The sequence below is a fragment of the Canis lupus genome, chromosome 12 (genome assembly GCF_011100685.1).
Source record: "Canis lupus familiaris isolate Mischka breed German Shepherd chromosome 12, alternate assembly UU_Cfam_GSD_1.0, whole genome shotgun sequence".
NCBI lineage: Eukaryota > Metazoa > Chordata > Mammalia > Carnivora > Canidae > Canis > Canis lupus.
In genome coordinates, this window is record NC_049233.1 from 15049833 (window position 1) to 15065550 (window position 15718).

At 42.6% G+C, this 15718-nt stretch overlaps 1 protein-coding gene across 1 annotated transcript; it reads left to right on the forward strand.

Moving 5' to 3' along the window:
• Positions 1-1281: 1281 nt before the first annotated feature.
• Positions 1282-14751, forward strand: TDRD6 (tudor domain containing 6). The gene is given in 6 exon segments (XM_038554248.1): positions 1282-1947; positions 1949-7331; positions 8879-9003; positions 10358-10447; positions 11745-11852; positions 14430-14751. Coding segments are annotated over 6 exon segments (6396 nt in total). The 3' UTR covers positions 14454-14751.
• The last annotated feature ends 967 nt before the right edge of the window (positions 14752-15718 follow it).

A 15718-nucleotide genomic window follows, 5' to 3' on the forward strand; every position in this document is an offset into this window, starting at 1 on the left:
CACAAATGCGTCTGACCTTGCAAATGAACAAAGATCTACTCTAGACCTATCTCTGGGAGCTACTCTCACGGTTTGCCTGCACTTTCCCATTCCGCTCCCTCTCACCTGGAGTCTTCTGAGGGTTACCTTAGTAAGATTCAGATGGGGAAACAGAACAAGAGTCCAGCCAAGAAGTCCTCTGCCATAGCAGATACAGCAAGAGTAGCAAGTCCTGTTTCTTCCATTCCTCTAGACCTTTTCTAAGTCCGGCTCTGTGCAAGCTCTGAGAGTAAAAGAATAAATGCCTGCAAGGTTGGGAAGCCAGCATTAGGTAAGCAAGCCAAAAAGCGGAGAAACTCAGACCGGTAATTGCAGAGATTTAAGTCTCCATGTACACTCATACTTTATTGTAACACAACAGCTCTCCATTCAAGTAAGCTCACGGGGACACGGAAGAGGGTCCGGAACTGCTGGTGGGGGAGGTGGGAGGGGTCACAACCCCTCCCCCCACGCCCCGGGGGGTGCAAAGGGCACCCACAGGGCGCCTCTGAGAGTTTGGGCCCCAACACCCGGGCGCGTGCAGCCGGCGCGTCAAGATCTCCTCCGCGGGTCTCCCAAGCCTCGCAGCGCACGGGGCACGCGGGGCTCGGTGGGGACCAGGGGGTTTGGCCCCCGGCGCCCCGCCCTCCAGAGAGGAAGGCGCTCGGAGAAGCAGGCGGGCCCCGCCCCGGCCCCGCCCCAACCACACCCGGGCCCCGCCCCCGCCCCGCCCCCAATCACACCCGGGCCCCCTCCCCCCAACCACACGCGGGTCCCCGGCCCCGCCCCGCCCCAACCACGCCCGGGCCCCGCCCCGGCCCCGCCCCAACCACACCCGGGCCCTGCCCCGAACCCCGCCTGGGCCCCACCCCCGCCCCCACCACACCCGGGCCCCGCCCCGGCCCCGCCCCCCCAACCACACCCGGGCCCCGCCCCCCGGCCCGGCCCCGCCCCCGCCCCTCCCCCGCGCGGCTCTCCGAACGGCCCTCGGAGGACCTCCCGCCAACCGGCAGGCGTCGCCACCGCCCCGCGGCCCGGATGCCCCCGGATGCCACCCGATGCCCCCCGGAAGCGGCGCCCCGCGCGCTGCAAGTCCTGCGCGGCGCGGCCGAGGGCGGTTGGTCCTGCCGCGGGTCGGAGGAGTCGGCGCGAGTCCCCGAGGCGAGGCCCGGCGTCGAGCACATCGCCGGGGGGGCCGCCCGGCCCGGCGTGTTTCGCGGCCGCCTGCGCCTGGAGCCCGGGGCCTGCGGGGGCGCCTCGGAGATGTGCTCCACGCCCGGGCTGCCCACGCCGGGGGCCTCGCTGGCCCTGCGGGTGTCGTTCGTGGACGTGCACCCCGAGGTGGTCCCGGTGCAGCTCTGGGGGCTGGTGGGCGAGCGGCGGGAGGAGTACGTGCGGCTGAGCCGGGAGATTCAGGAGGCGGCGGCCACGCGCGGCCCGGGGGCGCTGGGCGGCGCCTCGGCCGCGCCGGGCGAGCTGTGCCTGGTGCAGGTGGGGCTCCTGTGGCACCGCTGCCGCGTGGTGAGCCAGCACTCGCTGGAGAGCCGCGTCTTCCTGCTGGACGAGGGCCGCACCGTGACGGCGGGCGCGGGCTCGCTGGCGCCGGGGCGCAGTGAGTTCTTCCACCTGCCCTCCGAGGTGCTGGGCTGCGTGCTGGCCGGCCTGGTGCCCGCCGGCGGGGGCGGGGGCGGGGGCGGGGGCGAGCCCCAGCACTGGCCGTCCAGGGCCGTGGACTTCCTCCGGAGGCTGCAGGGCAAGCAGGTGCACGGGCGGGTGCTGGACGTGCTGCTGCTCCATCGCCTGGTCCTTGTAGAAGTGCCCGCGCTGTTCCAGCAGATGCAGGAGCTCGGCCTGGCCCGGCAGGTGCCGCACAGCCTCTTCCGCTCGCTGCTCAAGCGCTACCTAACGGCGGCCTCTGCTGGCCTGGGCTGCGGGGGCCCCCGTCCTGTCGCGAGCCCCTCCCAAGCAGGAGCAGCCCGGCCTGGATTACTTCTACCCGCAGCTGCAGCTGGGCGTCACGGAGCCCGTGGTGGTAACCCAGGTGTGCCACCCCCACCGCATCCACTGCCAGCTCCGGAGCCTCTCGCAGGAGATCCACCGCGTGTCCGAGAGCATGGCCCAGATATACCGGGGTTCCACGGGGACGGGGGATGACAACTGGACCAGTGCCACCCGGGAGGAGAGCCCAGACAAGCCTGGTTCTCCGTGTGCGTCCTGTGGGTTGGACGGACATTGGTACAGAGCGCTCTTGCTTGAAACTTTTCGGCCCCAGCGCTGTGCCCAGGTGCTCCATGTAGACTACGGAAGGAAGGAGCTGGTGAGTTGTAGCAGCCTCCGCTACTTGCTGCCTGAGTATTTTCGCATGCCCGTGGTGACCTACCCTTGTGCTTTGTATGGACTCTGGGACGGTGGGAGAGGCTGGTCTCGGTCACAGGTCGGTGACCTGAAGGCACTGATCCTGGGCCAGGCAGTGAACGCAAAGATTGAATTTTTCTGTTCCTTCGAGCATGTTTATTATGTCACCCTGTACGGAGAAGATGGGATCAACCTGAATTGTGTATTCGGAGTCCAGTCCTGTTGCTTGGCTGACCGATTTCTTCAGAGCCAGGGAGTGGAGGAGGAGGGGGAGGAGGAAGAACAAGAAACGGCTCTTCAGTCGCCGTCGCCTGCGCAAAAAGCGGGTGAAGAGATTTCCCTCCCAGCCTTGCAATCAGTCAGGTTAAAGATAAACGCCTTCTATGACGCCCAGGTAGAGTTTGTTAAAAACCCTTCCGAGTTTTGGGTTAGGTTGAGGAAACACAAAGGCACCTTCAGCAAGTTGATGAGAAGAATGTGCAGTTTCTATTCCTCAGCCAGTAAGCTGGATGGGGTAGTTTTGAAACCCGAGCCCGACGACCTTTGCTGTGTCAAATGGAAAGAAAACGGCTATTATCGGGCTATGGTCTCCAGGTTAGATGACAGGAGTGTCGATGTGTTCCTAGTCGACCGTGGCAGTTTGGAAAATGTGGGTTGGTATGACGTGAGGATGCTGCTTCCTCAGTTTAGGCGACTACCCGTATTGGCTCTAAAGTGCACACTGGCAGATATTTGGCCTTTGGGGAAAACTTGGAGCCAGGAGGCAGTTTCCTTTTTTAAAAAGACTGTGCTCCACAAAGAAATAGTTATCCATGTCCTTGACAGGCAGGATAATCAATATGTTATTGAGATTCTTGATGAATCAAGAACAGGGGAAGAAAACATTAGTAAGGTAATGGCCCAAGCTGGGTATGCCAAGTATCAGGAATTTGAAACAAAGGAAACCATTTCCGTAAGTGCCCCTTCTCCAGGGCATGTTTCAAACCATTTTATCTCTGCGGATAACAAAATATCTCTGGCCAAGAAGATAGAAGTAAAACAGAAAGCCAAGAGAGACCATAAAACTGCACCTGTTTCAGAAATTGTGACTGATACGGCAGTCATCACAGATACTCCAACGGGACTTGTTGTGCAGGATAAAGAGGAAAGACTATCTGTTCATTCTCCTCCTATACAGAATTTCTTGGACATGAAGCCAGGCTCCTCCTGTAAAGGAGAGCTGAAAGTTGGAAGTACCGTAGAAGTCAAAGTGTCTTATGTCGAAAACCCTGGCTACTTCTGGTGCCAACTGACCAAGAACATTCAAGGCTTTAAAACTCTGATGTGCAACATCCAGGACTACTGCAAGAGTACAGCTACTCCTTACCAGGGGACCACCCCCGCTTGTTTGGCAAAACGAACAGTAAATGGAAAATGGTCGAGAGCCGTGATTAGCGGGTCACAATCTGCTGAGCATGTCAAAGTAATGTTTGTAGATTACGGAGACAAAGATATGGTATCTGTGAAGAGTATTTACTCAATTAGTGAAGAGTTTCTCAAGGTTAAGGCTCAGGCTTTTCGGTGTAGTCTTTATAATTTAATTCAGCCAACTGGTCAGAATCCTTTTGTGTGGGATGAAAAGGCCATACGAGCTTTTAGTGAATTTGTAGACAATGCATGGGAAGACAATCTCGAATTAAAGTGCACGATATTTGCTTTGGCTTCAGTACATGATGAAGAACTGTTTAATGTTGTGGATTTGCTAACACCCTTTCAGAGTGCATGCCATTTTTTGGTAGAAAAGCAACTTGCAAGAGCAGTTAAACTTCAGAAGCCTCTGGAGTCCTCTGTTCAGCTACATTCTTACTACTATTCCACACATGATATGAAAATTGGAACTGAAGAATTGGTGTATGTAACACATATTGATGACCCTTGGACATTTTATTGCCAGCTGGGAAGAAATGCAAGTATTTTAGAACAGTTGTCCTATAATATCACACAATTAAGTAAAGTTTTGCTGAATTTAAAAACATCTCCCTTGATCCCTGGAACCTTGTGCCTTGCCAAGTATACTGATGGAAACTGGTATAGGGGGATAATAACAGAAAAAGAACCAAATAAAGTCTTTTTTGTTGATTTTGGAAACATTTATGTGGTAACAAGCGATGATCTGCTTCCAATACCTGATGATGCATATGATGTCTTACTTTTGCCCATGCAAGCTGTTAAATGTTCATTGTCTGATATTCCTGATAGTATACCAGAAGAAATTACAACATGGTTTCAAGAGACTGTTTTAGATAAGTCATTGAAGGCTCTGGTTGTAGCAAAAGATCCAGATGGAAGACTAATTATAGAACTGTATGATGACAGTATTCAAATTAATGCTAATATTAATGAGAAGTTAGGACTACTTGGCTACAAAGGTGAGACAAGAAAAAAAGAAACTGAAGCACTCCTCACTGTCACTGAAACCCTTGAGGTAAAAAAGGAAAATATGAGATCGTCACCTAAAGAGTATTTAAGTAAATCAGCAGAGAACAAATTGTGCAGTATGGAGATCTTGGGAGAATCCTACAAATCTAAGGTCAGCTCAGCATGTAAGGAAACCAAGCTTTTACGAAGTTCCACCAAGACAAACTTAATCACTCAATATCAGGACTCTAGGGAAAATAAGGGTCATCAAGTGTGTCCACTAACAACAGCAAAGAAAGGAGAAAGCTTTGCTGAGCCACCTTTGAAAGCCACAAAACTAGAAGCCACTCTTTCAGAGAGAAACATAGAAGATTCATGTAACAAGGATTTGCCTCTAAAATTTTCAGAGTTCCCTCAGAAGGTTATAATGCCTGGCTTTAAAACAGCTGTGTATGTTTCTCATATAAATGACCTTTCAGACTTCTATGTTCAACTAACAGAAGATGAGGCTGAAATCACTCATCTTTCAGAGAGATTAAATGATGTTAGAGCAAGGCCAGAATATTATTCAGGTCCACCTTTGCAGAGAGAAGATGTAATATGTGCCATTTTTCCAGAAGACAATTTATGGTATCGTGCTGTGGTCAGAGAACAACAACCCAATGACCTTCTCTCTGTGCAATTTATAGATTATGGCAATGTTTCTGTGGTTCATGCTAGTAACGTAGGTAAACTTGACCTTATTAATGCACTGTTACCAGGATTGTGCATTCACTGCTCCTTGAGGGGACTTCGGGTACCTGAGATTTTAAAATGTAAGGAAATGATGCAGTACTTTTCCCAGAGGACAGATGAGGTTCAGATAAGATGTGAATTTGTGAAATTTCAAGACAAATGGGAAGTTATTCTTGCTGATGAACATGGGATCATAGCAGAAGATATGATTAGCAGATATGCTTTCTGTGAAAAATCTCAAGTGGGACTTTCTGATCAAATAATTAAAAGTACCTGTTCAAAGTCTGTCAAAAAAACCAACATTGATACTTCACTCTTTCTTAACTGGTATAAGCCAAAGATGAAGATGATAAGAGCTTATGCCACTGTGATAGATGGGCCTGAATATTTTTGGTGTCAGTTTGCCGATACTGAGAAACTTCAGTATTTAGAAGTAGAAGTACAAACTGCTGGAGAGCAGGTAACGGATTGGAGAAGTTGTGTCCCATGCCCTCATATTGGAGATCCTTGCATAGTGAGATATAGAGAAGATGGGCATTATTATCGGGCACTTATCACCAGTATTTGTGACGATTATCTCGTATCCGTCAGACTTGTAGACTTTGGAAACGTCGAAGACTGTGTGGACCCCAAAGCACTCTGGAACATCCCTTCTGAACTTTTGGTGGTTCCCATGCAAGCCTTTCCATGTTGCCTCTCAGGATTCAATATTTCAGAAGGTGTGTGCCCTCAAGAGGGAAATGACTACTTTTATGAAATAGTGACAGAAGATGTGTTGGAGATAACAATATTAGAGATCAAAAGGGATGTTTGTAACATCCCTTTAGCAATTGTTGACTTGAAAAGCAAAGGCAAAAGTATTAATGAGAAAATGAAGAAATATTCTAAGATTGGTGTTAGTGATCTGCCCTATGAAAAGAAATGCCCAGAGATAAAGGGAGCCCTTGGCTCCCTCAGTCCTGAGGTTGGACTTAAGAAACCAAGTAGTAAAGCTGGACAAGAGAAAACTCTCTCTGTGGAACCACAGACAGATGATGAAAGAGTTGAAAAAGACTTCAACATTATTGAAACCAAACCAAGTAAATTCTATAACCCTGACATTGATGACATTTTTGAAGCTTTTGAAAACCCATGCAAAGATAATATTGGTCCTGAGGTACTAGAAAGAAAAATAGAGTGCCATTTGGTTGACAAAGCAAAGTTTGATGATAAATACCTCATGGCAGGATTTAATGCGTTATTACCGCAGGCTAGTGAAACAAAGGAGATATTAGAACTAAACTCACTTGAGGTGCCCCTTTATCCTGATGAGGAATCAAAAGAGTTCCTGGAACTGGAATCCATTGAGTTGCAGCATTCTCTTGTCGGGGATGAAGAGAAAGAAGAGCTAGGCCTGGTGCCTCCAATTGTGCCGCTCCCCCAGGGCTGTGACACCGAAGCCACCCTGCAGCCATTCCCAGTGCAGCTTCCCCTCAGCTGTGAATCTGAGAAACAGCCAGAACTAGAATTACCCACAGCCCAGCTGTGTCTAGATGACAAAATAAACCCTTTGTCTCTAAGAGTTGGTCAGAAAGCCCAAGAATCCACGTGTGCTGAAGACACAGGAAAGTCAAGTTGTGTAGAATGTTTCGAGGACCAGCATAGGTTATCATTGCATCTACATGGAAAGAATCATGATCCCAACCTGCAGATTGAGATGAATATATACAAAGAAGAATTTACAGATTATAAAAACAGAGATGTCATTTCATCATTGACTCTGTTCTCTGAAGAAGAATCCAGAGATGGAAGGAAGAACCATGATGCTTTACAACTTCATATCTCAGGTATGTGATTTCTTTTATTTAACTCAGTGACTGAAAAGTATGTATTTGTCTTAAAGATAATGATTTTTTTGTCCTATTTGTTTTTTTAAATTAATTTTTTTGGGGAAAAGATTAGAAACTGATACGAGAATCAGATTTGGATTTTGTGAAGGGCATCTTAGAAGTGGGGAGATTAAGGTGTGAAGTCAGTGTAGAATCATGGTGGATGAAATGCTGAATTGTTAATATCATGTTTAGAAGTAGAATGCTTAAAATCAGTGTCTCAAAAAAGTAATTATGTTTAAAATGTAAACACATAATCCTTAAAATCAAGAGGTTATGTTTTTTGGTAAGTATTAAAAAAAACAGTGTTCCTTTGCAAAGCACTACTTTGGCATGAATTGATGATAGGAATCACTTTTGCTGTTTTCAAATTTAACTTTTTTTATGAAGATACCTTGCTATTGATTTAGAAACCCCTAAACAAACACTAGATTTAGGGAGCTTGTGTTAACCAAACAGGGGAACAGCCGTGAGTAGATACTGGAGAATATTTATTGTCATTAACTTTTTTATAAATTATATTCACTGTTATTTTCTTGGCTTAATAAGATGTAAAAGTTACATGAAATGGCTAACATTTGGGGTTTCTTAACTACTCAGTGTTAGACTTTTTATAAGTCAGTTTTTATGTTGTTCAATTTGAGCCATCATACAAAAGAGAGAAAACAATAGGGAGAATGAAAATCACCATAATCCTACTATTGGTAAAGCTGCAGTGCACTTGCTTCTATTGTCTTTCACCCTGTGTATGTCTATACATACAGTTTTAAAAACTAAATAGAAATCATAGTGTTGAATCTTGCATTTTAATCCCTTAAATATGACTTTCACAATATTTAAATTCTGTGGATATACTGTATTTATTTAAGCATTACCCTAGATTTTTAGTCCTCATTGCCACATTTTTAATAATGAGTAATAGCTTTGTGATACAAATGCTTGCTAGGGTGCCTGGGTGGCTCAGTCAGTTAAGCATCTGCCTTCTGCTCAGGTCATGATCCCAAGACATTAGGATCCCTTCCGTATCAGGCTCCCTGCTCAGTGAGGAGTCTGCCTCTCCTTCTCCCTCTGTTCCCCCCACCCCTGCTTTCTCACTCTCTCTCTCTCAAATAAATAAATAAAATATTTAGAAAAAAGAAAAGAATGTTTGATAACTTGTAATATGTTGCTTTGCTAAAGAAATGGCTGTTGTAACCGTTGACTATACCACCTGTGCAACAATCACCTGCTTTTAAGAGTAAGTTTCAAAGTCAGGAATCAGATTTATATCCTTAAAAAAGAGATCACATCATGGTGGTATTTTTTTGAAGAAAGCAGTAAAAGATTTTATTGGGAAGGGGCACTGGAAGAATTTAAAATAAAATCCAGGAAAAGGGATAGACTCAGACCATACATCATGTTGATTATATAGAAATAGTTAAGTGCAGATTAAGAAAATGCTTTGCTTGAGTGTTTAACATTAAGGGACTAAGAGGTATGCATTGAGTCTTTATTCAATTTGGCAGCTCAACCAGAGAACACCTACACTCTGAAAGGATTTACTGTTGGATCCAAATGTGTTGTGTGGTCAAGTCTAAGAAACACATGGTCCAAATGTGAGATTCTGGAAATTGCTGAAGAAGGCACAAGGGTAAGTGAAGTGGAAGCACTTTATCTCAAAATGTACTTAAAGACTGTTAAGGAAACTTTACCAAACTCTGCCAGACTAGAAAATGCAATTGAATAGACGTTTACTGGATCATTCCCCCTGATAATCTGGTATACTGCAAAAATAATTTCAGAGTTCATGCATCAGCGTCCTAGCAAAAAGCCATCTTAGGCTCTTTCATCTCCCTTGCCTCTGAAATCTGATCAGTCACCAAATTCTACACTTTCCACTTCTTAACTCTTACTTAAACCTTTTTATACTCAATGCCACTGCTTGGTTTTACAAGCAGTTTTACAAGCAGATTTACAAGTAGATTACTCTATTACCCTTCTATTTGATTTACTTCTAGTCTTCCTTCAATCGATTCTCTATACCACCAGTGTGAAGTTTGTCAAATACAAATCTAACTAGGACATGCCTGTATGTAAAACTCCCTGGGGATTTCCAGCTGATTTTGTTTCTCCTGTGATCTGAAAACCACCTGTATCAGACTCACCTGGTGTGTTTCTTAAATTGTAGATCCCTAGACCTTGCCCTCGCTGGCTGATTCAGAGTTTCTTGGGGTAGGACCAGGAATGTGCATTCTTATACCACTAAAATTTGAGAACCACTAGTCTAGGATAGAAGAATGTTAAGCTCATTAACAGGGCATAGTCCTCTAGAGGACCTGAGAGTCCTCTAGGGTTGAGTGTCCATATTCTTCTCCAGCTTTATGTTTTGTACCTTGTATTAGATGGACATCAGACTGCTTGATTTCTCCTGTGTATTCCATTCCACTTGGCTCCTTCGGTATATTTAATAATGCAGTTCTATTCACTTGTATTTTATCCCCCTCCCACACTGGTTAGTTTTCACTTATTTTTGAAAGATTTTCATTGCAACTTCATTTTCATTTTGTGCTGCCTCTTCCCGGAAGCATACACTAGCCTTATTTTCTAAATCTCTGCATCTCTTCACCTTCCCCCTCCCACCAAAACAAACAAACAAACAAACAAACAAAACAAAAGCCAACAAACCTTGGCTTGATCTCTATTTATATTGCTATTTCTCTTGCTGCAGAAGTCTGTACATTGTACTGTAATGATCTGCTCATGGGCCTGTTTCTCCACAAAATTTGGAACTTCTTGAGATACCATTTTTAACTAACTTTGCTCTCTAGGCATAGGCATACAATATGTTGAGTGGAAATTCTGTTGAGTTGAAACATAAAATTGAAGTTTAATAAAATTATTTTCATTGCCTTTGAGGTATTTTATTTGAAAATTGCTACGGTCCATAAATCAGTTACAGGTTTTGGAAACTACCATTTTTTATTAACTTTTTTTTTCTCATGCAGGTTTTAAACTTTTCAAATGGTATGGAGGAGATAGTGAAGCCTGAGAATGTCTGGAATGGTATACCCAAATTGGATAAGAGTCCATCTGAGGTATGGAATTATGTATACTAACTAATGAGAGCACTGTCTTTCACTTTGAAAGGTGACTTAAACCATTTCCAAAGCCCTTGTGTTTCAGAATATTAAAGAAAAAAAATACTAATATTGGGATAACAATAATGAAAAACAGAACAAAATCAGTGATTCTGGACTTTATGCCAAGTATCCGTTTGGGCGAACTAGTTATTAATGTTTTACTCTTCGATTTTTTGGAGAGATTTCAAAAAGAAGAGAAAGAAATTGGTGTCTGAGACCTTTATATAATATGTTTGATGTAGAAAATCTGGAAAAATGGCAAAGAAGGAGAAAGTATCACCTGTAATACATCCATCCAAGACAAAGAGATTGATCAGTTTTGTTTTCTTTCATATTTTTTTCTGTTTATATGGAATATAAGTATACCGTCTATGTATTTTGAGCATAATTGATTTCATTCTGCATATAGTTTTATATTCTGTGTTCTTCACTTAAAATTATAGGATGGGCAATTGCCTATGCCATTAAAATGGGCATTTGAGTTTATTCTGTTTGGAGTTTGTTGAACTTCTTTAAAATCTCTAATAGTTCTAATACCTGGTCATCTCAAGGCTTGCCATTGAATGATTGCCTTGAAAAATAACGAACTTTTCCTGGTTCTTTGTATGTTGAGTAATTTTGGATTCTGTCCTGAATGTTTTGAATATTATGTTTTAAAACTTTTGATCCTGTTAAAATCTAGAAAATGTTGAAGTTTTTGTTTCAGCAGGTTATCAATTGCTAGGTTCAGACCACAAGTTCTGTCTCCTTTTATGTTTGTTAGTTCCGGTGTCAATTTACTTTTTTTTTTTTTTTTTTAAGATTTTATTTATTTAAGAGAGAGAGAGAGAGACAGCACATGAGCTGGTGGGGAGGGGCAGCGGGAGAAGCAGACCCCATGCTAAGCAAGGAGCCTGACACGGGGCTGGATCCCAGGACCCTAAGGTCAGGACCTGAGCTGAAGGCAGCCGCTTAACCAACTGAGCCACCCAGGCATCCCTCAGTTTACTTTTTGGAGCCATTGCTATGGTGTTTGGTGCCCAGAGCATAAGCCACTCAGGGACTTAGGTAGCAGTTTATACAGCAGTTCAGGTATTAAAGACTTTGCTTTGCTTAGTTGGTTCTCTTCTGCATATGCATAGCTCAGGGCTGACCTTGGGATTTCTGTCAGTTCATATATAGTATTAGGGGTTCACATCATCCAATTCCTTTTCTCTCTGAGATTGCCTCCACACTTTCTAGCCTCAAGAGTCCTCTTTATTTGCTTCTCTAGACTCATCATGTCTCTCCTCCCAAGGTTTCTCTGGGCCTGCCTCTGGAGTGCAGCAGACAAAGAAACAAGAGAGAAAATAATAACCACCCCCCAAACCTGCTCTTTCAGGTATCAGAGGGCCCTTTTCCCAGTTGCACTGGCCAGAGTCATCTCTCAGATTTTCATACGCCTGTCCTACGACGGCTGTCCCCAGGCAGCAAGTGGGGCTGCTCTCGGGACAGAGCCAGAAGGGAAAAACAAAAGACAGTGAAGAGATTTCCCACCGATTCCACTCTCTAAGTATTCAGGGGCTTTTCCCCCCAATCTGTTGGCTAGAAAAAGGTATTTCTCTAAGACTTTTGCTGTTTTCCCCAGCTGGGCAGCTGTGACTTGGTCTAGGCTCAGGACAAAACTAGGAGATGAAGAAAGAAAAAATAAGAAAGAAAAAAAAAAACCAAACCTGTGAATCTCATCACTGTTATATGAGTCATTATTCCGTTTTTGTTATTGTTGTTGTTTTGTTTTGTTTTGTTTTTTACTTCGGCCCTCAATCTGCTTGTACCTATTTACTTTTCAGGGTCCACAGATAGTTGCTTTTTGTATTCTTTCCAGAATTTTTAGTTGTAATCGGTGTCACAAAGAGGCCATAGTTGTCTTACCCTGCCTTGGCTGCAACCAGAAGGCCATAGTTGCATAATATTATATGACAGGAATGGTCAGTCACTTGTTGAACCATTTCTTCTAGTGGTGCACATTGAGGCCATTTGAAATATTCCACTATGAATCATTGGACATCTCTCTCTGCCTTCTTATATTCCATGTTTTTGTTTACTTGTCAAAAATAACAACTTGCTTCATTTATGTTGCAGTAGTATTTACTAAAACTTTCTTTTATATTCTCATCTTTTCCATTCATTGATTTTCAAGAATCCACAGCCAAATGCATAGATACAGACAAGATTCTATTTGGATAAACTACCCTATACCTGCAAAGTAGAAGAGAACCGTTCAAGACAACTTAAAGTGTTCATGAAAGAGTAGACATATCTCTGGCTTTACATCAGTTAGCAAATAGAGACTGCTTATGAGTGAGTAAGGCTTTTCTTTTTAAAATTCAGTCATTGAAGAGACGGAAATTGATGATTGAAATGATGCTTTCCTCAAATTCAAAGAAACTCTTACATATGAGTCTACAAATGAGCTGGTTTTGCTTAAAGAGTGGATATTGTAAGGTATGAGGTTAGACATAACTTCTTTGGTGATATGTCAAGGCATTGTGATCTGGAAGTCTTTCTGATTACATTCTTTTAAGATTTTTTTTTCATTGGAGCGATTTCATTTCACTGTAAGAATGTGTCTCATGAATTCATTTATGTATAGACCTCATGCATCCACACAATGCTATTACTTGCTGAAAGAAATATAGGAGAAATATCCTTCTTCATTAAGTCTTTAATAAAGGGTCTGTGGCTCACCATGGATAATGTTTTCAGATAGTGGCCCTTTGAAAAAGGTACCAGACACCAGAGTTGTGGGGTTTGGGAGCTAAAAATTAGAAGAGGGTACTTTATTCTGTGTGGGATACTCCAGTAGAGATATTCTGGAGAAATGAGTATTAGAAGGATTAGAAAATATACTCGAGTGATTCTTCATGATAAAATCAGATTGTCATACTTTTTAAAAGGAGACGTTTTTCATTTTTACCATCTTTCTGGTTTATCTCTGGTTCGCTTTCTGATTTTTATCATTTTGTGTCTATAACAAAGAATTGGTAGTAATCCAAAGGTTCCTTTTGTTAGAATATATTTCAAACAGTGGGAAAAGATCTTTACTTCATGTCATTAGATGATACTACAACTGAAGGTAACTTGTGTTTTTAAAAGAAAATAACTTTATCACCAGTTTGCTAAGTCTTAAAAACACCATTATCCTGAATCCGCAAAAAAAATTGTTTATCAGTTTCCTTGGATGTTAGAAGTAGGAAAAAATAAACAAAACATCTCTTTGTTAAAAGTGTTAAATATGCTTCTAGAGATATAACTAAGAAGAGGATTTCTTGAAATATCATAAGAAAGCTTATTTGTTGACTGAAATCATCTTGAAAATTACATTGTGAATTCGATAAATTTATATTTTCAAAGGACTTTAAAGAATTTTCTCAGTGTTGATTAGCTCATATATTCAAATGATCTTTGTATATATTAAAAATGATCTCTTGGACTTTCTGGATTTTTAGTTTTATCTCATGATAGGATTCAATTTATTTGAAGTTAACTGGTTATTGTGTGATCTTGTTCATAAGTAGAACACTGGTTCTTAGCACTGAGGTACATTGAGAATGAAATCAGCTCAGGGTAGCTATCATATTTGAAAAATACATGCTAATGAAAGAGAACAAAGGATTTACTTGGTTATCAGCTTGGCTAACATCATTCTAACAAAATATAAAATATGCCAATTTTATACTGTGCCAAATTTATACTATTTTAGATTTGATATTTGATAATAGGTAGAGTGTGAGAACCAAAATACTAAATGAAAGAAAAAACAATCTCTGAAGGACTATTTCTCCAAAGAATAATTCTCACCATTTTGAGAGGACCTTAGATTTGTTGTGGTAGTACTTATCAAGTGAATAACTTTCTCATTTTTCTTTCTTTCTCAACTCGAGGTTTCTCTCTCTCTCTCTCTCTGTTTGTTTTCCAGAAAAAGGGTCTGGAAGTGATATAGATTTAACGCTGGATCCATAGATGTGGCCATTCAGAAGCTGCTCTTAAACTAGTGGCATTTCACCCAGGCCGACAGAGCATTTGAGCAAATTGAGAGCATGTGATCAGAAGAAGCTGTCATTTTTGAAAACTTTGATATGTGTTCAAAACAAAATAGATCTCAGGGTGACCAGGCAGTGTATTTAGTGGTGTTGCTGTATATATGGACCTAGGATCCTTTTTCTCCCTTTAAATATGTTATATTCCTAATCAGTTAGGAGGATTTTGCTAGACAGTTTGCTAACACATTACTCAAATTTCAAAAAAAACAAAAACAAAAACAAAAACAAACAAAACCTTGTTTTTGTTTCTTTTGAATATAGTGTTTAAATTAAAATTATAGGTTTATTATATTTAATATAAATATATTAATATATATTAATATATATGATCCTACTTTATTAAGCAGAAACTCCTTCAGATTTTTGTTTTGTTTTGGAAGCTTTGCCTTGTCTGTCTAGTTAAACATTTGATTAATATTCTGTTTGATTTGGGAAGTATTTCATATGACACAAGATTATAATAAAGTTTCTCCTGAAAGGTGTGGTGGTTTCATTTTATTAAAAAGGAAATGTGATTCTGGAACATCTGTGGTTCTGGGTTATCTGTAGTAATGGAATCACAGTTTTAGAAATGGGGGAAACAGTAATCGTCAGTATTAGCCCTTATATATCAGTTCCTCAACTGATGCTTTAAATGCATTTCTCATTTAATTCTCAACCCCAAGGGGGCGTATCAATATTAGCCATATTGTATAGGTGAGAAAAGTGAAGCTGTTTAGAGAAGTTACCTAACTTCTTTAGGTCAAAGAGCTGGAGAGGCTGAGAAACCTGATCAAACCCAGACCTGTCTAACTTCAAAGTGCATGCTGTTAAAACATGGTTTTGCATAAGTGGCGGTACAGATCCTAGCTGCGGGACACCTCCTAGCTGTACGTTGCTAACAGGACATGTGACCTGGACAGGTTAATCAGGGTCTCTGAGACTTGATCTTCCTCATCTGTCAAATGGGGATAATAAAACCTTTCTCAAAGTGCTTTGAAGATTGGAAGTAGTATTCCCCTCCCCGAAAGACACTCAATGTGTGCACTGGGCCCACATTTTAAAATCTTTAACTCATTGGGTCTTTTCAGTGGATATTTTCTCCTTTAGCATCTGCATGTACCACCGACAAAGGATTTTAAAAAGATATACTGAATGGGACATCAAGTACAATTGGAAAGGTTAT